This window comes from Bidens hawaiensis, unplaced genomic scaffold (assembly GCF_021521415.1).
Source record: "Bidens hawaiensis isolate Kalapana, Puna unplaced genomic scaffold, B.hawaiensis_p1.1 tig00005035_1, whole genome shotgun sequence".
NCBI lineage: Eukaryota > Viridiplantae > Streptophyta > Magnoliopsida > Asterales > Asteraceae > Bidens > Bidens hawaiensis.
The window spans coordinates 1,583,800-1,607,364 of NW_027491320.1; the positions used below are offsets into that span (position 1 = coordinate 1,583,800).

A 23,565-nucleotide genomic window follows, 5' to 3' on the forward strand; every position below is an offset into this window, starting at 1 on the left:
ATTATGGGCCATATAGACACGTGTTCATAAGAAATGTCTAGTCTCAATATCACCAACGTGTTTTGTATGCATTAACTACGAAAGAGACGAGAACTCAACATTTAAATGTAAACGAGTAAGAAGTGCTAAATGAATTTGGATGTACACAACTTGAATTGCATAAAAGATGAGGCATCTATACCTTTAAAGAATGAATGGTCACCTTAGCTTTGAAGTGATAGACAATTGTTTTGAAGAAGAAAACGACACGTTTACCAACATATAATATCCCAAATATTTGTTTATGCTTTTCTTTTTCTTCTTTCATATATGCTGATACATGAAATACAATTTTCTTATAAAGCATCTTATAGAATTGCATACTTAAAAAGTATGCCTATTATCTTTTTCTTTCATTTAAAAGTATCTTTCTCACCCGCTACTTGCCTATTGCCTCAAATTCGCAATGAAAAAAGATATCCACCAAAGAACAAAACAATAGAAACGAAACTATAAGTAATTCAATTGGCCTTGTTTTTTATGTTTTATTCATAAGAAGCTACTTTTTTTTATCTTCCTTAAATACACGGGTAATCAAAGGCTTTTTATGTTCTAATACTATTATTAGATATTATTCGAATTGTTTGTGGCTATTTTTTCATAGGAATTGTAGAAATGGTAGAAAAGATTGATAATGTGTTTTATAAAAAGATGCTTACATAAAGAAGATTGAGTAATTAATAGTGTACTAGTCAGATGTCTGCACGATGTAGCGGGAAACAACATTTAAAAGGTTGTTAGCGAGCCAAGTCTAGCTCGAGTCGAACATCATACCGAGCTGACTCAGCTCAACTCGAAATTAAAGATAAAATCTTAAACACAAGTTCGCCTTGATTATTTTGATATCTATTTATATGATTTGAGTACCTTTAATCATATTTTTGTAAAACATATAAAAAAATAATATTTATATAAACATAAGGGGTCAAAGTTTTAAGTAATTCTTGAACTAACAAAATTTGATTAAAGTTGATGTACTATTCTTGTAATTAATTTTTAGTTGTAATACTAACTTGTACATTCATGCATATATCCATGCATTAATGACTTGTACAATTTAAACCGTTTATCTGTTTTACAAAAAAAATTTATTGGCACGTCAATAAAAGTAAGCTCGTTAAATGGGTATGTTCAGATTTAGTTTTAATCATATTTTTGTAAAAGATATAACAAGAAAATCAAAAGAAATAAAGTTAGAGTAAAAATTGGATAAACATGATTGATGAAAATTGTAATTATTTCTTAAATTAACAAAATCTGATTAAAGTTGAGGTAATAAACTTATAATTATAGTTGTTGAAATGAAATGAACGTATGTAAATTGTGTTTAAAAGACCACTTTGTCTTTTGTTACACTTGTACCTTATATATTATAAATTATAAATTCCTTAAAACAAACGTCTTAATTTGTCCATATATAGTAAAGATATATATAAGTTATAAAGGGGATTAAATAAAAGATAAATAAGAAACATCAATTTAAACCATCAAAATTGAACCATTAAATAATAAAAACTGCCTAACTCAACCAACTTAGTTTGTAGTTTTCCCTAAAATTGTTTCTTTTATCATTGAAAAAAACTTCATCCAATAATGGTAAGATGATTTGGGTTCTCCGATGATACCCAAGTTTGACCCTACCTTTGTCATTTTGGGTGGATATTGACAATGACTGATTTGAGATAAGCCTTGTACAAAGTTGTTAGTTCGAATTCCGAGCCCACCCGGGTTTTCGTCTTACCGTGTATTATGCCAAACAATTATGTTCTTGTGGTGGCACAACGAATGTCAAGTGACAACCGAGTTCTATAAAATTTTTAATAAAAAACAATATGGATATATAGATACCGTTAAAATTGAGAATATCAAATATGCATCCAAGAGTCCAAGTTGCATCAATCTATTCTATTCTATAGAAAAGAACGTAGGGTCACAGTCACACCATAGTTCAAATTCACACATTCAACACCGTTTTTGTCGGTGGGTGAGCGTGATTTCCTCTTCTTCTTTTTTAACTTTTTATTAATTAATAAAAATAATAATATTAATCCACACATGATTTGTACTTGAAATAAATTCAGCCAGCAAGCAGCACTTTATTCATGAAACTGACGCTTTCTTTCTTCAATCACCCAATTCTCATTCCCATTCTAATCATTCCAATTAGGCTTATTATACATACATACATACATACATACTCACTCCAATTCTATTCAGGGTTTGGGCCGTAAATAAGCAAACAATGCTGGGTACTAAAGCTTTGTTCACTTTCTTAACTAGAAAAGACGTCAGACGAATCCTCAAGCGTAAAGACAGTGATGCTGGTGAAAGAGGTAACTATCATTATTATTATTAACATTTGTTTGTAATGCTGTTGTTTATACAAGAATCAGGATTAGGGTTTTTAATTTTTGGTTGGTTAAATTTGGGATTTTGGTTGGTTTAGGGTTTTTTTTAAGTGGGTTTGATGAATAATAATTAAGTAATGCAATGCTTTAGGGCAAATTGGGGATTAATTAATAGATGGGTTTTGGGTTATATTGTTGATTAATTAATGGTGGTATTTAGTGTTTTAGGTCTGATTGTTGATGTGTTTCGGTTATATGATATTGATTAATTAATTGGTTAGGTCAGAGTGATTTTGATTATCTGTTAACAAAGTGTTTTTTGGAGAAATTTTATTATTTGTGTTGGTTCTTGAGTTTGTGGTCGATGGTGATACGCTTTACTTGGTTAATGTTACCGTTTAATCGTTTATGATGTTTTGTTGTTAGTTTTAATTAACCATTTATATCTACTTACTAATAAATTTCATAGATTAGATTATATTTCATACGATCTTTAATGAGTTTTTAATGTTCAGGAAGAGCAATGGATGAACTTCGCGCTTCTTTATTTAGCAAGTTTCGCCGACAGCATCAATCCCTCTTAGGGCCCACTTTCGCTCTAACTTTCAACTTTATTGTATCTGTTAGTATCATTTTAATGAACAAATTGGTAAGTTTACGTATCAGTTTCCTCTTTTTCATACACGACGTTGGTGCCATTTATTAGAGGATAACGCTTTTGTTTGTTTCAGGTGCTTGTTAAAGTCGGGTTCAATTATCCAATCTTTCTCACTTTCATCCACTACATTATTAGCTGGTTCATAATGGGTCTGTTGAAAGCTTGTTCTCTCCTTCCCGCACCCCCTTCTTCAAAGTCAACGCGGTTTTCTTCGTTGCTCGGTTTGGGCATTGTCATGTCACTCTCAACCGGTCTGGCTAATGTTAGTTTGAAGTTTAATAGGTAAGTCAAACTAAGTGAATGTTGATTCTATTGTTATACTTGTGTATTTTTCTAACTAAAAAATGTATTCCTCTAGTGTCGGATTTTATCAGATGGCTAAGATCGCGGTAACCCCGGCTATTGTTTTAGCAGAGTTCATGCTCTACCGCAAAAGAATCTCCTTTCGGAAGGTAAAGTCAAAAGTAATAAATGTTTGTTTGGATTTGGTAAAACTATAAATATTAAAATATTTTGTTAACACTTGAATGTTTCAGGTGCTTGCACTTACGGTAGTGTCATTTGGTGTTGCGGTTGCTACGGTGACCGATTTGCAGTTTCACTTTTTTGGTGCATGTGTAGCGGTCGCATGGATTATACCGAGTGCAACCAATAAGATATTATGGTCAAACCTTCAACAACAGGAGAGCTGGAATGCATTGGCGTATGTTGCTTGATTTGATTATGCGCAGTTGACTTTTAGTTAGGGGGTGTCATATGTCATCCGTGTTGGATTGCGGGTTGGCGGGTTGAAAATTGAATTGTTCAACCCAAACACGGCCCACATTTTTATTTGTATAAAAAAACATCAACGACCCGTTTAGCCAATTTACCAAAATGTGTTAAACGGGTTGGCGGATGTAATTGTTCAACCCAAACACGACTCGTATTTTTATTCGTGTGAGAAGCATCAACCGTAAACCGCACACACTCAAAATCATTTAACCTGAACATGACCTATTTAACCGATTTATCTAAACGGGCTAGCGGGTGATAACCAAGCAGTAAATGTGTTAATCGAGCTGGTGGGCTGTAAAAAGTTGGTTAAAGGTGCCATAAATGGGGGTCGACTTGTTTAACTAAATGTGTTAAATAGGTCAACCTGAACACGGCCCATTTGCCAGCCCGAACCCGACCTGTTTAACTCATTTATCTAAATGGGTTGGTGGGTGATAACCAAGTTGTAAATGTGCTAATTAAGTTGGCAGGTTGTAAAAATATTGGTCAAATGAGCCAAAAACGGGTTAGCGTGTCAACCTATATAACTAAACGGGTTAACCACAGCCCATTTTAGTAAACAAGTCAACCCGAGCCCGACCCGTTTTTTAATCAGGTTATTCTTTTATTTGTGTGCAGTTTAATGTGGAAGACTACACCAATCACTGTGTTTTTTCTAGTGGCGATGATGCCATCACTGGACCCACCCGGTGTACTTTCTTTTGACTGGAGCTTCTACAATACTTCCATTATTGGGGCTTCTGCGGTCCTCGGTTTCTTACTTCAGTGGTCGGGGGCTCTAGCACTCGGGTAAGTCATACGGATTATTATACACTTAGTATTATAATGTAATAAACTAATTAACTTTTTAATGTTTACAGGGAAACATCAGCAACAACTCATGTTGTTCTCGGACAGTTCAAAACATGTGTGATTCTTCTTGGAGGTTTTTTTATGTTTGGTTCTAACCCAGGGTCAACAAGCATATGTGGTGCAGTCACGGCTCTAGTTGGGATGTCGTTCTACACACACCTGAACTTGAGGCCACAGCCGCAGTCGTTAAAGGCGTCAATTAGACAATCATCTTTACCGAAGTCTAAGCTTGGAAAAGAAAATGGGGATATGCATGATCATGCTGGCCGTGGAGATGAGAAGGTTTAATGAGCGCGTGCAGATACTAGGAAAGGAGTTGATGACCTTGATTGTTTGGATTCATTTGTTTGCAACTGCTTTTTTATGTTTTAGATAGTTGTAGGATGTTGGTAAGATGAGCCATGTAAATTGATTTGCTTAGATATGGCTAGTTGGCTGGTGTTCATGGTTGGTTGGTTTTAGTTCGACTTGAACTGGGTCGTAGAAAACTTTGGGTGTTAATATATTTCATGTGAACAGATTGGTCTTCTTCTCTATTGTTTAGTTTTCAAAAGCTTTGATGTTTTACTAATTGATGTGTTAATTCAACATTTGTTGCAAACAGATTTGATGATAATAAATGTTTGCCATTCCCATAAAAGGATATAATGATATTGATTTCGGTACATTGTTTACAGCTACCTAAAGCTGGCTGTTTATATAATAGGCAGGCTAGGCTAGGATTAATTACAATGTTTTGTAACGATAATATAATCTGCCAATTGAGGATTATGGAATCCTTGTTGATTTTAAGAATGACTGATTAATGTTGATGAAATGACTTGTATAATGTTAAGGAATAAGGCAAACGACAAGGCCAAGGCGAAAGTAAAACCAAGCTCGTTAAGGATACTACCAAACGTTTTCAAAACAAAAATCACTAGTGTATACACAAAAAACACTTTCCTTTTATTCCAAAAAAAAAAAAATGTTCTTCCATACATGCACACAAACCAACACAAGTTATAACATATGATAAGAGGAAAGGGGCGCCCATGGGTACCCGGTTTGTGGATAGCGTATCCAAGTAGTGAACACCGCCTCAATTTGTTTGAGTACAATTAGCGTACCCATTTTGGGGTACTACTACCCGATGAAACTTGAAGGAATATTGTGTGTTTACTAAAGGTTTTGGGGTAGCAAACAAGAGTGGTCTGTTGTTCAAGTGGTTTTAGGGTAGTAGATGGTGTAAATGACATGACAATGTAGAATTGAAGGGGATTAATGTACTTGAGTGGCGCACCCCTCCCTCCCTAAGATTTCTGGTGTGATTGCCAATGCGACACTATATCGTTAACACGTGCATTATATGAAGATGCAATAATAGATGCATACAATATATTTATCAGAGTTTCACTGATATTTGGTATTTCCACAACATAAAATTTCTATACCACCAAATGTAATCGTTAATATTTACGATATATCATTAAAATAGTTTCACTTATTTTTTGATATTACCACTACAAAGTATTAGTGTTTTATAGCAAGTAGGACCTTAATGCTCACCCCTAATTGTAATTAAGCAGAACATCAAGTGCGATGTTTGGTTTTAAAACAAACATTTCCATCGATGGCAAAATCATAATATAAGTGAAGCACCACAATTTTAGTGTATTAGTTACATACACTATATAGACTTTGAGCATCATTTAGTCTATTCGCGGATAGATATAGTATTTGTAGATATGTAGTACATATTAATGTATTCACCTATAAATACACTAAATGTAGATTATGCTTTATTTACTAAGTATACCCTTGAATACGCTACCTAGATTCTGAGAAGATTAATGCATTCGCCTGTTAATATACTATTTCCGAATCCTTATCTAAGTTTATTCATCAATGAATACACCACAGGTTGATTCTAAATTATTAAATTCACCAGTGAAGACACTAGTAGATTCAAGGAATACTTTATGCAAACATAATTCAATCTCCAAGCGTACTCAACCTTCTTTTGTGAGATATATCGAATCTAGCATTTTTTTTGGTTTTCTTTCTCGTTCGGTTTATTCTCACTTGCCCTCACTTCAACCTAGTATAACTCTTCCTAGTGCTGTAAACGAACCGAACGAACACGAACAAGGCCTTGTTCGTGTTCGTTCGTTAAGGAAATAATGTGTTCACGAACTCTTACCGAACGAGATTTTATGTTCGTGTTCGTTCATTAAGGAAATGAATGTGTTCACGAACGGTTCGCGAACACAAGCGAACACAAATAAAAACAACAGAGCCTAGAGACTGAGACCGGCATATTCATCAATGTGAATAATGAAAGCATGTAAACGAATCGAACAAACACAAATAAGGACATATTCGTGTTCGTTCATTTAACTTTAAACGAATACAAACACTTAATCGAACAAATATTTATGTTCCTTTTCGTTTATTTAAAAAAAGAACATTTGTGTTCGCTTATATTCTGTTTATAATCTAATCTAAGGGAACATAACTGAACAAAGATAAACGAAAATAAATGAATATAGATGAACAAATGTAAGTGAACACAACAAACATAAACGAACATAAATGAAAACACTTCAATGAACACAAATTAAAAAAATATAAAACATTTAATTAGATGACTTATCCAGATAATAATTAATTATTTTATATTAATATATATACGAATATAAATAAACAAACATAAATAAACGAACATAAACGAACGTTCATGAACATAAATGAACGAACGGAACATGTGTTCATGTTCGTTCGTTTAATTAAATGAACACAAATTTTTTGTTCGTGTTCGTTCGTTTAATAAATAAACGAACATAAACGAACTTCCCGCCGAACGGTTCACTGAACGTTCGGTTCATTTACAGGCCTATCTTCCCTTACAATCCAGATGAATTTTTACCATGTGCAGAAAGCGCAATACAAAATAGCATCCCATTGCTTTACGCGCTCTACCCAAATCGGACTAAATCTATCTTGATTACAATAAAACTATGCGTAGTGGGGCGGCAATCATCAATTCATCATAAAACAAACAAACAAAAAAACAACAACTTCACTTACCCATCCAAAGCATGCAGACTCTTCACCAATTCATGTTCTTATCTCACACAAAACATTTAAAAAAAAAGGGAAAAGAATGTACATTGTCCCTAATATGAGAAACCCTAAACAGGGGGTATATTGGAGAAGGAAAACCCTTTGTAACCCTTGTAAGCATAAAAAGCAATGAGCGTATAATAAAACCCCGGCGGCGAGACCGATCTCCTTCAGCGGAGGCAGGTTGTAGGTGAAATCAGAGTCCGTCATGAGGTCTTCGTCTGAGATTGAGAAGCTGTACGCCATGGTGGTAATTGGTTAGGATTTTGCATTCAAGTTTGGGGCTTTTGGGTGTTATTCATATGTTTAGGATATATAGGATTATTATTAATCAGAAAATCTAGCTTTTGAAATTTGAATACATGCATGATGAATCATAGTTTAACTAAGATATAAAAACAAAAATCTTAAATATGGTCAAAACGTTTTTTATAATTTTTAGGGAGATAAGCTAAAATCTATTTATAATGTGTATAATTAAAAATTAATTGATTAGGGCGGCAAAGGGCGACAAGCTAATCTAGTGTTTTACGTATTAGACTACATGTAGTGGTATAACATGTAAGCTTGTAAGGTCATTTAATCAAAATATAAGGAGCGTTAAACACCATTGTATAGGAGGTGTCTTGGGCATTAAGGGTCAGCATGTGAGTGTATAAAAAGGTGTTGGCGCAGATAAAAAAAACTGCAAAGGTTTTGGGTCAATGAAGAGGAGCAACGTGTAGTGCAGTGGGTGGGTGTGTAATGGGACACCAACTCACTACATAGTCGTATATACTTATTATGTTATTTGTGAAAAGGATTAACATAGATGTACCACTGTTGAAGCTTGGTGTACAAGAAAACATTCTTCTTCCTAATCATTTTGTTCCACCTGCAAGGTCCTTGTTCGCCACTTCAATCATTTTGCTTTTTTGCTTGTAACCTCCTAACGAGACCAGGCATCAACAATCATTGCATTAGTATAACATGTACCACTGGTGGATCTGGTTGACTTGATTTTGAGATTATGTATGTCAAAATATGTACCGATAAAGGCAATAGCTTTGGGGTTATGTCATAGCCTTTTTCAATATATTCTACTCATTACTTTTATAGCTATGGTAGTAAAGTTTTCTTGAGGAGCCTTGATGTATCTCAAGGATGAACATCTAGTTGGAACCATATAGACCCAAAAGTCGAAAGTAACATAACCCTAAAGCAACCTAATCTAAACATATTCGACTCAGTGTCACTTTAGAACTAGTTTGATCCCAAATCCTTTATATTTGCTTACAAAATCTAGATAGACGTTTTTACGATCAGTCTTATCAACTGATGTATATAAAAATATACATCTTTTAGCATCAAATAATCTCTAAACACTAAAACTTCTATCGTATAATATAGTTAAAATAACTACTTATCATGTTAAAATGTATTTTCAGGTGAATCCAAGCCTCAAACGAAGAAACAAATGAAAAGCCAAAGAAAAACCAAAGAAAACCCAAGAAAACAGCAAAATATGGGGCTGCGCTTCTGAAAACACGGGATTATGCTTCTGGAAGCACAGGGCCGTGCTTCTGGAAACACAGAGCCGTGCTCACCTATCAGAAAAGACAAAAATCTACAAGAAAAGATAAAATAGTGGACAACTAGACACGGGGCCGTGCTTCAATGGACACAGGGCCGTGGTCACCTTTCAGAAACGACAAAAAGAATTAGCACATGTCACTAAAAAGCACGGGGTCGTGCCTCTGGAAGCACGGGGGACGTGGTGAGTCATCATGTACAATCTGACAACATGCAACTGGGACACGTAGACACGGGGCCGTGCTTAATAAAGCACGGGGTCGTGCTTCTATCTTCAGACAACCTATAAATAGAGGCTCTTGTGTCATTTGAGAAGTGTGCCTTGAAGAGAGTTCTATACGGTTTTCACTTATAAAAACACCTACTAACACTCATATTGAAGATCTAGTGAAGAGTTTGAAGGATTGGAGGTCATCATCAACAACCATCATCATCATTAAAAATGAAGATTCATCCACATTTGGTTAGATTGTTCTATTTAATCATGTGTTTGTTATCATCATCCATTATAATGTTCATAACCATGCTCATTATGAGCTAAACTCCATTTACAATCTAAAATCTATGAAGAAGCTTTATTTTAATTGATGATTATATAAAACATGTGATTTAGTTTAGTAAAGTACATGGTTATTTTGCAATTATCTTTTGATGAGAAATGTTTCACCATCTTAATTCAACAATACAAAGTTGGTGATTGGAAATCATATTGACAATCATTCATGATCGATTCATGTTCTTGAAAGATAGAATACTTTGATAATTTATCGAAACATGGATTCTTATATTGTACTTAGAAATGATGAGATATAAGTTATGATCTATTTGTCTAGTTTTGGTAATTCTGAAATAACATTTTTAACATGATTGCTTAGGTTATTATGCTAGTTAAAGAAATCATATGTTAACGGAATGTGTAATTATAACCTACTTAAATCAACCAAGGGGAGGTTGTGTGACTAAACTATAACCACCCGAAGTTGTTAGAATTGGTATTTGAGAAATCGAAGTCAATCCTAATCTTTCTATTTTACTAATCTACTTGCCAACTCAAATTGACATTCTCGTGGTAGCATGACATTAGGAAAGGGTCGACTTTAAAATGCGCATGCTACTTTATTTTATGTCATAGGATATGCCCACTTAGAAATGAGGGGTTATTCTATCATATATTATTACGGCAAATTTATCACATGTCTACTTTATAATCATCAAGGATAAATGGAGTGGATTCTTGATATTAGATGGTAACCTTCGTATAATTGAACTACTTGTTTAGAATCTCTCGTCTCGGTCACCTATATATTATATATAAGTATTTATATTTTATAAAAAGTTCAAAAATAAACCCCAATATGATTAAAACCTCCGATTAAAGTAAAACGACGATTCATTATTAGAAACATTTGTGTCCACGAATTGATACTTGTTTCTTACCAATACTATCATACATATACGATAGGTACACTTGCCTATTTTGTGTTTTTTTAGGATTAGTAGAAATCACTTTTATAAATTTAAAACACGATCTTGTGCAAAAGCTGAATATCTAATCCAGTTACACTTTACCAACACCGCGCGCACGCATCAAAGTTTTTGGCGCAATTACCGGGGACACGGTACGTTTCTAAGAACGATCTAAGTTTTAATTTAATCATTGTTTATAATTGTATAAATTTTTAATTTTTCTTTTATTTACTTTTTACTAACTATTAAACTATATAATTTTACGCCTAATTTTAACCTTTATTTACCTAACTTTTGCCTTAGCTTATTTAATTTAGACCTTAGTTTAGTTTAGGATACCTTAGCATAACTCGTAGTTTAACTTTAGCCTAATCTTTAGTTTAAATAGTTTAAATTTTGATTTAACCCCATGTATGTCCTCTACATTCGGACCTGAGTTTGTTTCTCCAATTTCTGAACCGGAACGACTCTTTCGTCGACGAACGCTTAAACGGACTTCAGAAACCGCCGAAACAATCAAAGACGAGTCAGTAGACGCCACCACATCAGGAGAAAATCAACCCGAAGAAATGATAGCGGCCCAAAACAATGAGACGAACATGAGCCAATATGCCAAGCCAACTGTCGAAGGCTACGGTAATGGAGTGGCTCCACCCGATATCACCGAACCTTTCGAAATCAAATCAAGCACCATTCATATGGTGGAAAATTTAGTTCAATTTCATGGTCTCCTTGATGAAGACCCTCTTTCTCATATATCTCGATTCCTAAGAATCTGCGGAACCTTTAAAATCCAGAACTGTTCAGAAGATCAAATCAAACTCAAACTCTTTCCTTTCTCTCTAAGGGGTCAAGCCTTAGAATGGATGGAATCTCTTACCTCTGGCTCCATCACCACTTGGGACCAGATGGTTGAACAGTTTCCCCTCAAATACTTTCCGCTTGATAAAACTGCCAAATACCGAGCCAGCATTACCGGATTCCGGACCGATGATGATGATTCGTTACACGCAGCATGGGAGAGATAAGGCAGCAAAGAAGAGTTTTTCTTACAACCCACCAAGATCTACACCAACCCATAAAGGAATACACCACGTCGATTCCAACACTCTTGTCACAGCAGCAGCAACACCTCGTCTATAACTTGGCGGCCGGAATAGGGTCGCCGGAAAAACGTGGGTCACCGGAGTACGAGGAAAGAACAGCGGACACCAGTGGAGAGCAAGACCAACGGTTTGTTGAAGCTGTGGTGGTGGTGTGAGACGTCCAATGGCCGGAGAAGTAAGGTGGAACGAGATTCCGGTGGCCGGAAGTGTTGGCTGGAAAATGTCACCGGAAAACGGCGCCGAAAAAGGTGGTGGACTAGGGTTTATTTTTGGATATCTTATCTGCTTATATAATATAATATGATTATACTATATATAGATAAATAATTAGGGTTTAAACAATTTAAACCAACTGGGCTTTAAGCCCAATTACCAAATCAAAACTTAATCCACCATCTTATTGTTCTAATTGATTGAGTCGGCCCAGTTAACGTTTAAGTGAGCTTAAAGTTTGCTACCCTCGGTGTAACTCATACCGGGTCATATTCGGGTTGATCCGCGTTGACTTGACCCGAACCGACTATAAAATCCAACATTAACTTGTCGCAACACGTGGATTTTAATACTAGTATCGTATTAGACTATCTCTTGAATATAGTTTGAATAAAACTGGTTTTATTACTCATATCAGATACAAAGAAAATAAATATAACCCAAATTATAAAAGAAAAAAAAAGAAAGAGTCGTTTGTTGATATCATTGGCAGTAGGCTTGTGTAACATTCCATTGAAGTAATTTAACTACCATTAATTATAGTACATTATGAATCAATTCTTGTAGTATTAACTAGAACGAACAAAAGTTATGACTACTAAGTATTCTTTAATTAAACTTTGACTTTTTTAAAGGAAAAGTCAAAAATGTAGGATGGTGTCAAAGCATATGTAATTATGTACTTATGTGTTTATGTTTTGGTTTCCTCTCATAGCATCATAATGATATTGTAACGCCAAACAAGTTTAAACTCATTTTCATATTATTGCAATTAATTATTGTTGTAGTCTTATTTGACATTTAAGGGTCCAAACAAATTAATACATCATTAATTATGGTTTTTTTGGTATTGATCTCTAAATCATATCTCCATCTTTCCATATTTTCTTCAACACATCCCTTTTCAGTAATTAAAGGAATTATTGTTCCCTTTGTTGATTATGAATGAAGAAGAGAGATGCAATACAACACTTGGTCTTGGGAATGGAGTATGGTACAAAAGGGAGAAGCAATCAAAGAATTATAAGAAGAGGGGGTTTTGGTTGGATCTTTCATTGCCACTTCATCCAAATACTGAAGTCAGTGATCATCATTCTCGTTATGATGACGAGAAAGATGATCACAGCTCGTTTGGTTCTAAAACTGTTGATGACGATGAAGAAGAGAGAGTGACTGAAAATAGAATTAGCAACACGTGTAATAACAACGACGGATCAAGAAAGAAGTTAAAACTCACAACGGAGCAAATTAATCTGCTTGAAGATAGTTTCAAAATCCGAAGCACACTTAACATGGTTTGTTTTCTCTTTATTGTTCATTTAGTATGTATGTATCATTCATTCAAAGTGTTAAATGTTAGGGAAAATTGCATATACTCCCTTGGAAAGCATATGACACATGAAGGTTTATTAAATGTAGTGTGTGATTGCAGGGCCAGAAACAAGAACTAGCAAACAAGTTGAATCTTCTTCCTCGGCAAATCGAAGTTTGGTTCCAAAACAGACGAGCAAGGTTTCGTTCTTCACTATCATGCGTCTGCACACCGTCACACACACACACACGTTCATTAAATTAAGTAAAAACATTATACCGCCAAAGCAACTTAAATCAAACATGAATCTTTGCGAAACGATCTAAAACAGATCTTTTTGAATGCATAAAATCCCCTAAGAGCCTTAAATCTTTGTCTAGGTTAGAACCCATGGCCTCCCACTAAGAGTCAAGGGTCTTTACCAAGTGAACTAGCCCCACGTTGAGAAATCCATCACATCTTTACATTTGACTTTTCAGTTTATAACTGTCAAACCACTGCTCATGATGAACTTGATTGATGATTATATCAGGACAAAGCTGAAGCAGATAGAACAAGAATGTGAGCTGTTAAAAAAATGTTGTGAAACCTTAACCGACGAGAACCGTAGACTGAAGAAAGAGTTACAAAAGGTTCGATGCTCTTCACTAAATCAGCCGAAGACACCACCATTGCTGCCTTTCTACATCCGGTACCCGATCGAGGAAGATAAGAAAACGGTCATGGGCCAGATGAATGATGATGGCAATTAATAAAAACGGCTTTGATTGTTTTTAATAAGTAGGGTTGCTGTAGGGTGTTGGGTAACCCTAATTATACACACGGTTATGAAAGGGGGAGTAAAGATTTGTATATGCATCGAAATGAAATGATCAAGAGGCTAGATCTAGTTAAATAAAAAGTTTTCATGATCTTTTGTGTAAGTTTCACTCCAATCATAAAAACTCTATTTTGTGGGAGTGTTATTTGACTTGTGGGAGTGTTATTTGACTAATTGCGTTCTAAGGTTTCTAGCAATCAAAATCCAATATATTGTGCACCTGATCAGCATGCACAATGTGAATCGCATCCTCGTTTCGCAATCAAAATACGATTTTAAACCTGGGCTCATAACTGAACTGTGTAAATTCATTGGGCATATGCCCGTACTTTTTAAAATGAGATAATTGCACCGTAAAAAGTATCATAACAACAAAGTTATATTAATTGGCCGTCGTTCACTGTTCTACACTTTTAAAAAATCTTTTTTCTATTTTTATTATAATTATATTAAGGAGATAACATTCTTAATGACACCATCACTTATTTAAAAACTAGTCATATCCCCGTGAGATGCAACGGGATATGCATGCAAACACGATATCGAACGCGTAACCGGTGTTAGTACGCGACCGGTGTCACGTCGACATGCGTGTAACCCAACAATAGTGTTCGCGTAACGCGACATCGGACGTGTAACCGGTATCGGTAAACGCGTCACACAACGGTTGTACGTTTGCAATCCAGTGTCGGTACATGCGTGACCGGTCTAACCAGACCGGGACAAAATTAACTTTTTTTGTATCACGTGTTTTGACAGTAACCATATCTTATACATGACCCGAATCCACCCGACCCGTTTGCCGGCCCTAACTGGTAATCACGTAACACGGCACTTTTTTAAAATTAAAAAAAATATAGTAATACCATACTCAAATTAAAGAGAATAAAATCCTCGTTTTTATGATGTAATTGTTTTTGAAAAAATATTAATATGTGAAAAAGTTATGGTCGTTTAAAAGTCGTAAGAGTAGTTAATTTAGAATAAGGGGTAAACGTGTAAATATTATATAAATTGACAAAATGTGATTGAAGTTAAAGGACTATATTTGTAAATATAATTGAATCAAATATTGCTAACCGTAGAAGAGGAAGAGGTGACAAAAGACTACATTACCCCTAAAATGTCATAAATTTATGCATTGTGTGTTGTATCTAGTGTATGGTTTTGTTTACCTCTTAAAAATTAAGAGGTCTCTAACTCATGCTTTATATATAGTATAGATGACAAAGTATGTAAATATTATTTCAGTTTTTAAAAATGACAAAACAGGTATATATTAAATGACTAATAGAAGACCTGCGCAATGCTACGGCGTGGACAATTTGCAATGTGGTAGTGATTTAAAAGTTGTAAAAATACCCTTGAAGCAAACTAAAGCCATATATCAAACTACAATCACCAAATATCTCAAAAGTCCCAAAAGTATAGAACTACTTCTTACGTTTCACCACTTCTTGAAGGTGTAAAATTGCTGAATTAGCCAGGGATATAAATGTCAAAAAGCCAGATATCAAACTACAATCACCAAATATCCATTCGGCTCTTGCTGGCATGTTCGCTCCCAACCGGATCAACGGTTCACTGATATATAAAGTCAATGACAAAACTTGAGCATATATGTCACGTGTGTTTTGGCCCTGCATAATGACAATATAAATAAAGATCATAAACACTTAGTCAACATCTTAAAATTGATAAAATTGCTATTGTTTCATATGCACACATGCATCCAAACACCCCCAGAACACGTCGCCCCCACAAAAGAAAATAATAAATAAAATTTTTTCTTCCAAAAAACTTACTATTGTTTCATAAACAACTTCACATAACCACTTTATAATATGATAAAATTACTATTTGAAGTCCCAATAGTCAGTCAATATGCACAAGCACATACAAACACCCCCGGTCATCCATACAGTTAAGTTTCATAATTAGAAGTGCCTATTGTGACCCTCTCTTTTGCCGTGCTGAGGTGGCATCTGCATCCATGACAATTATGGCAGCAGCTTGGTGAAATAATATTACATTAGTAAATATTATATGGACACACGAAAGATAAAAAAAATAATTATGTAACTCATAAAAACCTTATTTGTTGCACATGTGTGAATAAAACTCATTAGATGTCTTGGCCCAATAATGAGGTTTTGGGGGAAGATACAGGAAACATTGACGTAATAGCTCTCATAGCTACCATGATTAGAATACTTCAATGTTCGATTAACTTGAATGCTTATTAGTCAAATTAGTGTTTCCAAGCTGAATCTAATTATAATTTTCTAATATTATAGCTTTAGACAATTTACTTTTTATTAAGTTAGTCAAGCTAAAGAAATTTTAAAATTTTACCCTTAAAAAGAAAAAGAATTTTTAAAATTTATACAGATGTAAAAATTGTTACCATTTTCACGCCTCCTGCCCATGATAGTCCTCCTAGTTTTCCTGCATTATATTCTTCTAGCTGCAACATCACCACCAATTTTATTCAATATTCTTACATTATTTATTACCAATTGTGATTATGTATAATGCATTCATATATGGTTGTACTTTCATTTCTGTAAACACTGTTAGTTTCAAGCCACATTCAATCCTAAACTCGAAGATAATATCCAGAATTCAATTTGAACATTAAGAAAAAGATTATACATATGTTGACAAATTAAGAAAATACACAACCAATTATGGGTATAAAAAATATCCAAACTAACAAACATATATATGAACTTTCAATTTAACTACTTTTTGAGTACTTTAAAAAAAGTAATCAGATTTGTAGAAGTAGAAAACAGATTGTTAAAATAAATGTATGGTGATATTGAGAATCCTCAAATAACAAAATCTCTATATTTAGTAAGCACACATCCGAACTCCTGGTATAAGATATCAAAGTTCATAAAGTTATACATCATCAATCTCAATTAAACAAACCAATAGTAATAAAGAACCACATTAAGACACAGATTATTATTACTTTGTAGACTGTAATTCTCTTGCATATTGATAAATTACTTAATACATAATATGAAACACGAACAAAATACGAAGAACAAGGTGTGAAAGTGACAACCTTGGGAGCGATAATCGTGACTTTGAGTCGAAAATCATTGGCGATGGTGGTGGCAGCTTGGATTTTCTCCTGAGAAATTGTGACCAGGTTATGTACGCAAATGCGAATGTAAAATGCTAGGAGAGGTACATTCAAAATCAGGGACATGGATCGAATTGGGAAACTAGCTAGCCACGACCGCAATTTAACTTCGGGGGTATAATATGGCGATTCTCTTGATGATTTCGCCGTGACGGATGTTGGGAGTTGTGGGCGGGTGGGGGGGGGGGGTGTTATTTGATTCAAAAATCAAAACGACAGCCCTTAATGGAAGTTACCAGCGACGTGGGTATTTGGACTTTAGAGAGAACAAGTATCATCATGGATCGGTAGAATAAAAGTCCAGCGGTCTAAATTTCACCCAAAATAAAATATGTTTCGTTAAGTTGTACTTTAATGCATCATTGACTTGTACATTAAAATCTACCCATCGGTTTTGCAATTTTTTTTATATTGGAACGTAGACAAAAATGAGCTCACCGCAATGATAACCTGGTTTTTTTATGACATAATATGTTTAAAAACATAGAAGAAGATAAAACGGTAAATAAAGTTGTCAAATTGAAGATTAAAGATGAGAGGGGTAATCATGTAAAAAGTTTGAATATCAACAAAAAGTAAATAAAGTTAAAAGGTAAAAATTGTAACTATTATAATTAAAATCTAAAGACACGTGATATTTGAAGTTACAATGACTCTTTTGACCCTCTTTAAACTTGTACCATGTGCTTTGCAAATTGTAAATCTCTTAAAATAACCATGCACTAACTCTTGATCTTACTTTTACCCATAATTCCTGTATTATATATAGTAGAGATTAATGTTAACTAGTTTAATCAATTTTTTAATAAAATGAAATACACTTAATACTAGTTTAAAAAATATTCATAAACTAGTATTAAATGTAATTTTCTATTTTACCTTTGATCTTAGTTACTTAAAAAATTGATAAACTAGCATTAAATGTAAATAATAACGTTTAATTATTTTTTTAATGTAAAATTTCTTATAATTCTTATAATTTGTAAAGCTTGAACCCAAGATTTTCCTCTCATATATTCAAGTGAAAAAAAGATTTGCCTTTTACCAATGGACTACTATAGCTACGTGCAATATATACATTAACAATTAAAAATCGTTTAAAAATATAAAACCATGCTATACTCAAATTAAATACAAAGAATAATTAATTTATGGTATATGTTTTTAATATATATATATATAATATGAAGTATTTCAATGTTATTTGCGTTTAAATAAATGAAAGTATATATAAAAACTAAAAAGTTAACTTGAATTGCAAGTATTTTTTTTTATAAAAAAAAAAACTTGACACGTTTTGAGCTCTATTTGAAAAGATTGAGCTCGATTCGTTAGTGGTTTTTTGAGTTCAAACTTGTGTTTGGCTTGATTATTATATATGTGTGTTAATTTTATATATGAGAAAATTCTAATTTGCCTCCCTGAAATATATCATCGGGACACGGAATAGCCACTGAAAACTAATTTGTGCATGTTGCGCACCTGTATTTCTCCGACGGGTTCTTCTGACTCCTACTGTCAGTTGACTGTTGGTATTTTAGTAATAATCCCAACATATTAAGGGTATTTTAGTAATCCTTTTCTAATAAATAATAAATATAACAATAATAATAATAATAATAATCACAATCATCAGCTCATCCTCAGCTCATATTCATCATCATCAACCTTAAACACCATATAACAAGTAATAGAATTTCATTACAATCCATCATCATCATCATCATCATCATCATCAAGTCATCTTCGTCATCATCATACTCAAACATACTTGATGTTTTTCATCAAAATCAACCTCAAATCCTTAAACCTACCACCAAGTAATCCCTCATAATCTCATCATCTTCATCATCAGTTTCATAACAAGTAATCCAATCTCTCAAATCCTCAAACCCATAAATCATTCCTACCAAAACCCCTAACCTCCGGCACCACGTCGCCGCCACGGCAACCACCGCCGCCATGGATTCCGGCCATCTCGTTTTTCCGGTCATCAGCGCCACGATAGCCACCGCCACGGCACGACGCCATCTGTCTTTGGAATGAACGCCGGAGGCAGGGTCGTTTGATCGGTCGTTCGGTTCGGGTGAAAAGTTAACAAAAAAATGGTTCGTTTGGTTGTTGTCGGGTGAAAAGTTTACTAAAAAATGGTTCGTTGAGTTGTTTTCGGGGTCGGTTCGGGTGAAAAGTTTACAAAAAAATTGGTTCGTTTGGTTGTTATCGGGTGAAAAGTTTACTAAAACTGGTTCGTTTGGTTGTTTTCGAGGTTGGTTCGGGTGAAAAGTTTACAAAAAAATGGTTCGTTTGGTTGTTTTCGGGTGAAAAGTTTACAAAAAAATGGTTTGTTTGGTTGTTGTCGGGTAAAAAGTTTACAAAAAAATGGTTCGTTTGGTTGTTTTCGGGTGAAAATTTTACCAAAAAATGGTTCATTGGGTTGTTTTCGGGGTCTGTTCGGGTGAAAAGTTTACAAAAAAATGGTTCGTTTTGGTGGTTTTTGGGTTAAAATTTTGCTAAAAAACGGGCCGTTTTGGTGGTTTCGGGTTAAAATTTTGCTAAAAACGGGCCGTTTTAGTTGTTTCGGGTTAAAAGTTTGCTAAAAAAACGGGCCGTTTTGGTTGTTTCAGGTTTAAAGTTCGCTAAAAAACGGTTCGTTTGGTTGTTTTCGGGTTAAAATTTTGCTAAAAAATGGTTCGTTTTAGCTGTTTCGGGTTTAAAGTTCGCTAAAAAAACGGGTCGTCTTGGCTGTTTCGGGTTAAAAGTCCGCTAAAAAACAGCCCGTTTTGGTTGTTTCGGGTTAGAAGTCCGCTAAAAAACGGGCCGTTTTGGTTGTTGCGGGTGAAAATTTTACTAAAAAACGGTTCGTTTTGGTTGATTTCGGGTTATAAGTTTAATAAAAATGGTCCGTTTTGGTTGTTTTCGGGTTTAAAGTTTACTAAAAAACGGTTCGCTTGTTTGTTTTCGGGTTAAAAGTTCGCTAAAAAACGGGCCGTTTTTGTTGTTTCGGGTTAAAAGTCCGCTAAAATACGGGCCGTTTTGGTTGTTTCGGGTTTAAAGTTTGCTAAAAAACGGGTCGTTTTTGTCAGTCAACTAACGGTCAATATGATGGAAGGGCACAGATTGCCCCACCCAAATATCACAGACGTCCAAAATGCGCAATTTCATTTTCAGTGACTATTCCGTGTCCCGACGATATATTTCAGAGAGGCAAATTGGAATTTTCACTTTTATTTATAACAGTGCATCTAATTAATTATTTTTTTCATAATTATATATACTACTTTCTTGTACCCCCGCGTTGCGGGCGGTGGGGTGTCAAACCACACGAAGGCTAATGATGTCCACTATGAAATCGATCATTGATTACCATTCGTTTGTAACATTGGAGATTATCAATGAGCCCATAACACCTACTAAACTCAATAAAGTAGCCTCTCTTTAAATCTAATTATATTTAATTTGAAGACTTTAAATAGGAAACCAATAAAGAATACCATAAATATAACATTTAACATAATAGTATTTTTTTGTCAAAAAGAAGGTTGACCTAAACTAGAGACACTCTCTACTTAATAATAACACAGCACTAACACTCTTTCTTTCTTTCTTTCAATTTTTACCGGCACCACCAACATCCCATTAAAACGCAAATTACATAAATCCCATTAAAACATGTTCAGCGGTAAGAGGCAAATTAACAACAATTTCATAAAAAAATTACGTAAAGGAACACCCATGACATGAAAGTCGGACCCTACGTCCCCCCTGGAAATCATTGGATCATACTATAGTCTCCATGAACTCAAGCAGGGAGTGTTTGTCTGCTGAAAGGCCAGTATTGACTGAGCGAGTGACGGGTCATTACTAGGCTTCCTATATAGTGATTCTTTATCTTCTTGTATTTTGTAGAAGCAGAATGACTATTCCTTGTTCCTTATTCCTTTCGAGTTCATTAACGCCACACTCATACAAACAATTCTAAATGTTCTGTTTATTCAAGAGCAAACCAAACACAAATAATTACAGCTTTTGCCGGTGTGGTTAAAAAACCGGAGCAGACGTTGCGGTTAGTGCTGACCGTCACGTATACCATCCCAATCAATCAAATGATGGTCAACGTAACATGCGACAATCTAATCGATCAATCAGTGTCATAAACCACCACGTAAAGGACTTACAGTGGCGGTTTAGTGTTACTTTTATAAATATTTTTGTAGGATTTTTTATTACAAATTTTAATTAGTATTTTTGATTTTTATTTTGTAAATTATTATAACATATTTAAATTTCTATCTAAAAAGTATGTTGTTTGATGTTTTTATTTAAATATTTTTATAGGATTTTTTATTAAAGTTTTTAATTATAGGATTTTGATTTTTATGTCTTTTAGTTATTAAGTTTTTTTTATAGAAACAATATAGTTCTCACTTTGTTAGAGGTCGTAAGGTGATTTTAGTGTATAATATGAGGTGTTGGCTATTTTATTAAAAAAATATTAAATGAAATCTACATCTTCATTTTCGTTTGATTTTTAGTGTTTTGGATTCCAAGCTCTCGACGTTTTCTTTTGGTTTGGAATATACATATTCTTTGAACTTAATTTTCATAAGTTTATCTTCTCTATGAGGTCACTGAATTCTCTCTCTTTTCCTAACTTTTGTTTCATTTTTTGTATAGTTTTTATATATCTTTTAATATATAAACCAATTATGATTAGATATAAATCTACGTTATATATGACTAATCATGATTACATTAATTCTACTGCCTTCCTTCTGAGGTTTGTTATGTTTTCATTGATTTCATGGTCATGTTTATATTTTGAATTATAGTTTTGATAAGTTCAGATGATGATCAAATTGCATAGTTCAAATGAATCTATGTGATTAGAAATCTTTTAGCCTTTCGCTCCTATTTGATAACTCTCAACTTATATTGTATTATGTTTATGTTCTTTTTTTTATTTTATAAAAGTTTGGGATAATAGAAATCTTGCATGAAAATTAACTTGATGTTTATAAAATCGAATCGACTTACTATGAGTGACAGCAAACGACCGCCCTCCCGTGATCCTTAGCTCGATTAGAAGATCTGCAAATGAACAGAAGGAAAGTGAAATCACTTATTAAGTTGAATCTTGACGCTAATCTGAATGCAATAAAAGAAAGACAACATACGGGTCAAAACAAACATTGTATTGTGAAACAGTTACACTTATTAAACATCCAATTGAAACTATAATTCAATTTATACCTGTAACAGGTGATTACAAAATTATTGTGTACAAAATATTAAAAAGAAAAAAATGAAACTCAGTTTTGTTCATGGTTGTCGTTTCGTTAGGTGAGTTTGTTTTTCCTAATTCGATCACCAAAACAAAAATGAAACCATCGCGAAGGACCAGTGTCGCTTTTTTATCCTATTCGATTACCAAAACCAACGCGAAACCATGCAACACGAAGGATGAGTATGGGGTTTAAGCAGGCTTGGGCTGGGTAGTTTCGTGTGAGTTTCGCTATTTTTTTTAAGGTTTAACTGGGTTCTCCAAGTCGGATGTTGTTTAATTAGGTGTCGGGTGTTGCTTAATCGCGTTTCAGTTTGTGTATGTTTTATATGTTTAATCGGGGTGTCTAAGTCGGGAGTTTAATGAGGTACCGGTCTGCTTTGGGACGGATTATTTTCTCTAAGTTGGTTGTTTAATCGGGTAGTTTGCGTCGGTTTTGGTAGAGCTTCTTATTTCTTTTTTTATTTTACCTCGTTGCCGTTTATTATCCTATTCGGTGACCGAAACTGAAGAAACACTAACCTGACCCCGGGCAGATTACTGGTAACCTGGGGGTTAGATAGATGTTTCCCACGAGGGGTTAGACCCTGAGAAGATGGTTCTTCTGATAACCTGCAAAACAGACACCGTGAGCTTGTCACTGAGAAGGGGGGGGGGGGGGTTCCTCCTTGTGACCACCCTCCGGCGTGAGAATCAGACTAGATTGCTCTTTAAATATAAATGTATATTAAGAGATTACTAGAGCAGATATCAGGTATAATATGATGATATAAGATGATAATATGATAAGATGAGATGGTCATACCATTTGTGGTATTTATAGCCGAAAGTAGGTTTCCAAGGAGGTATGGCCGGCTG

At 34.3% G+C, this 23,565-nt stretch overlaps 2 protein-coding genes, 1 non-coding gene and 2 pseudogenes across 3 annotated transcripts in view; 4 read left to right on the forward strand and 1 right to left on the reverse strand.

Annotated features, from left to right (window-relative positions):
• LOC143628655 (uncharacterized) overlaps positions 1 to 23,565 on the forward strand; it is a 190,931-nt gene that overhangs the window by 5,220 nt on the left and 162,146 nt on the right. The window lies entirely within an intron of this gene.
• Positions 2,267 to 5,216, forward strand: LOC143628644 (nucleotide-sugar uncharacterized transporter 1-like). Its single transcript, XM_077098179.1, has 7 exons — positions 2,267 to 2,372; positions 2,903 to 3,036; positions 3,119 to 3,327; positions 3,404 to 3,497; positions 3,582 to 3,748; positions 4,441 to 4,611; positions 4,683 to 5,216. Exons 1-7 carry the CDS (start codon positions 2,282 to 2,284, stop codon positions 4,960 to 4,962), a joined length of 1,146 nt encoding a protein of 381 aa, XP_076954294.1. The 5' UTR covers positions 2,267 to 2,281; the 3' UTR covers positions 4,963 to 5,216.
• Positions 7,808 to 8,025, reverse strand: LOC143628645 (uncharacterized; annotated as a pseudogene).
• LOC143628627 (homeobox-leucine zipper protein HAT9 pseudogene) lies at positions 13,079 to 14,201 on the forward strand (annotated as a pseudogene).
• On the forward strand, positions 22,261 to 22,350 carry LOC143628657 (small nucleolar RNA snR60/Z15/Z230/Z193/J17). Its single transcript, XR_013152794.1, has one exon. It is a non-coding gene; the product is annotated as a small nucleolar RNA snR60/Z15/Z230/Z193/J17 (small nucleolar RNA).

Bases quoted from the DNA above. Each gene is read 5' to 3' on its own strand.
- LOC143628644 (XM_077098179.1), top strand. From the start codon at position 2,282: ATGCTGGGTACTAAAGCTTTGTTCACTTTCTTAACTAGAAAAGACGTC. The intron at 2,373-2,902 runs GTAACTATCATT...TTTAATGTTCAG, and splicing joins CAGTGATGCTGGTGAAAGAG to GAAGAGCAATGGATGAACTT. The intron at 3,328-3,403 runs GTAAGTCAAACT...GTATTCCTCTAG, and splicing joins GTTAGTTTGAAGTTTAATAG to TGTCGGATTTTATCAGATGG.